General features: G+C 41.5%; 1 protein-coding gene across 1 annotated transcript in view; it reads right to left on the reverse strand.

Annotated features, from left to right (window-relative positions):
- Window positions 1–722: 722 nt before the first annotated feature.
- Window positions 723–3106, reverse strand: part of LOC111696367 (axoneme-associated protein mst101(2)) — a 25011-nt gene continuing 22627 nt past the window's right edge. The window contains exons 2-3 of the mRNA XM_023465959.1: window positions 1892–2919; window positions 723–1787 (exon numbers count right to left, since the gene is read on the reverse strand). Coding sequence (XP_023321727.1) covers window positions 819–1787; window positions 1892–2919 — 1997 coding nt within the window. The 3' untranslated portion in view covers window positions 723–818. The remainder of the gene's footprint in view (window positions 1788–1891; window positions 2920–3106) is intronic.

The raw sequence follows: 3106 nt of genomic DNA on the forward strand, positions 1-3106 counted from the left end.
ATTGATACAAATTGTTCAATTGCTAAGGTTGAGAATGACAAGAATTAATATAAGTATGAGATCGTCCAACCGTGAGACACAGGTCTAGGAATACCAGAAGTATTAACTCTGTACAGTTTCCGTAAATAAATATAGATATAAATAGATAAAACGTACACTTCTTAAATCATCCTAATCAATAATAACATAGTTACTCAACCAGAACTATCTATTTGTTGCCAAACGTTTACTTATTTGCAATCTCTCTAATCTCTATTGGAAAACAAGGAAGAGGAGGAAAATCTTTTCCTAGTTTTAATAATTCTTGGAAAGTAAAAGGTCCGCTTACCCCTCCCTTCTTGTAATAAAGTGGTCTGTGGTCTGGATCTAACCCTGATCTGTATATCTGGTAAATTAGCCCGGGGTATAGTTTTCAAGATCATAGTCTGCACAAATACAAGTAGTCCAACCTGAACCCGCATTCTTTCTTAATCACCATTTTTTAAAAACAAAATTTTTAATCCAGGAAGTAAAATTCAGCTAAGTTTTAAAAATTTAAAATAATTTTTAAAGAATAAAAAATTTCACGGTGTACTTCCTAGCAATCGAAATTTTTTATCCAGGCGCCAGTGGGTCTAATCTAGGCGCCAGGGCGTCTAATATACCCTGCCTGGCTTGCTGACCTTACTCTGGCTCAGTCTCGACCAGTTTTTGCAACTTTGCAGACTTTCATTCATGCCATGTCTGTTTTACGTAGGTCTTTATTTAAATAAATATGAATAAATAATACAAGTATAGTTTCAAGCATTAGAGGTGTTTGTATATAGGTTTGGTTGGGTTTAACCGCTGTAAGTTGGTTGCTCACAGACAGGGCATAGATAGAAGGAAGAACAGTTCTCCTTAGGAACCTTGGAACACTGTTGTTTGGGAACATTCTGACATTCTTGTCTGGGAACGTTTCTGCACTCTTGCTTCGGTACTTTAGAGCATTCTTGTTTGGGTACCTTGGTGCATGACTGACGGGGAACACTCTTGCACTCTTGTTTGGGAACATTCTGGCAGCTCTGTCTGGGAACCTTCTTGCAACTTTCACGTGGGATCTGCTTGCATTCTTCTTTTGGAACTCGCTCGCACTTTTGCTTGGGAACGTTTTTGCATTCTTGCTTGGGAACCTGGTGACACTCCTCCTTGGGAACCTGTTTGGGAACATTGCGACACTCTTGTTTGGGAACATTGTGGCATTCTTGCTTGGGAATCTTTTTAGGAACATTTTGGCACTCTTCCTTAGGAACTTGCTTGGAGACTTGTCTGGGGATATCAGTGCAAACTTCCTTTCCAACCTTCTTGGGAACATTTTTGGCAACCTTGGTGCATTCCTGCCTTGGGACATTGTGGCATTCTTGCCTGGGAACCTTGTGACATTCTTGCTTTGGTACATTCTGGCACTGTTCCTTGGGAACTTGTTTGGGGACATTGTGACATTCTTGTTTGGGAACATTGTGGCATTCTTGCTTGGGAACCTGCTTGGAGACCTGCTCGCAAACCTCTTGGGGAACTTGTTTGGGAACTTGTCTGGGGATCTTCGTACACTCTTCCTTAGAAACCTTGTTGCAAACCTGCTTGGGAACCTGCTTAGCGACTTTCTTGGGAACCTTCCTGCACTCCTGCTTGGGCACGTTCTTGCATTCCTGCTTGGGGACCTGCTTGGGTTCATTTCTGCATTCCTGCTTTGGCACGTTCTTGCAATCCTGTTTGGGAACATTCTGACATTCTTGCTTGGGCACATTTTTACATTCTTGCTTAGGAACCTGAAATATAAAGGTATAAAACGTTGAATACTTCCTGTAATAAACAGGAGTTTATGTTCTTATTTTAAGTAAAAAATGTTTATGAGTGTATGAGAGTTGTTTACCTTTTTACAGGCGGGTTTGGGGGCTCCATATCCACTTGCTGGTGCTCCGTATCCATAGCTGGGTAGAGCTTGCTCACATACTTCCTCGTACTTGGTTTCACACTGCTGTTCATACTTGGTCTGGCACTGCTGTTCGTACTTGGTCTCGCATTGCTGCTCATACTTGGTCTCACACTTCTGCTCATACGTAGTTTCGTACTTGGTTTCGCATTGCTGTTCGTACTTGGTTTCACACTGATCCTCATAAATAGTGTCGTATTGGGTTTCGTACTTGGTTTCACATTTATCCTCATACTTAGTTTCACACTTGTCCTCGTAGGTTGTGGAGTATTCGGTCTTGTATTCAGTCCTGCACTGGGTGTCGTATTCAGTTTCATACTTAGTTTCACACTCCTGCTCGTACTTGGTTTCACACTGCTGCTCGTACTGAGTTTCGTATTTAGTTTCGCATTGCTTTTCGTATTTAGTTTCACACTGTTCGTCGTATTTGGTTTCACACTCCTGATCGTACTTGGTTTCACACTTGTCTTCATACTTGGTCTCATATTGAGTTTCGTATTGGGTTTCACACTTCTTTTCGTATTTAGTTTCGTACTGGGTTTCATACTTAGTTTCGCACTGCTGCTCGTAAGTTGTTTCGTACTTAGTTTCGCATTCCTGTTCGTACTTGGTCTCGCATTGCTGCTCATAGGTAGTTTCATACTTAGTTTCACACTGGGTATCATATTTAGTTTCACACTGCTGTTCGTATTCAGTATGGCATTCATCGGCGTACTTGGTCTCACACTTAGACTCATACTTAGTCTCACATTGATTATCATATTCGGTTTTACATTGCTGCTCATACTTGGTCTCACACTGATTCTCGTAGCTGGTGGAGCACTGGTCTTCATACCTGGTCTCACATTTATCTTCGTACTTGGTCTCACACTTCTGATCGTACTTGGTGGCACATTGCTGTTCGTAGGTGGTGGAGCACTGATCCTCGTAGGAGGTGGAACACTCCTGGTCCTGCTGGCATCCGTATCCTGATCACATATATTCTCAATATACAATATAGATATAATAAAGCATATATTTATTGCTTGACAAGCTGCTGGACTAAATTGACTAACATGTTTTTAGGGAACCCCTGGGTACCTAGGGGTGACATAGGCTAAATGACGGAATGATTTTATTAAAGTTTCATCTTTGATTGAGGAGGGGGGGGGGGGG

This window comes from Eurytemora carolleeae, unplaced genomic scaffold (genome assembly GCF_000591075.1).
Source record: "Eurytemora carolleeae unplaced genomic scaffold, Eaff_2.0 scaffold28, whole genome shotgun sequence".
Lineage (NCBI taxonomy): Eukaryota > Metazoa > Arthropoda > Copepoda > Calanoida > Temoridae > Eurytemora > Eurytemora carolleeae.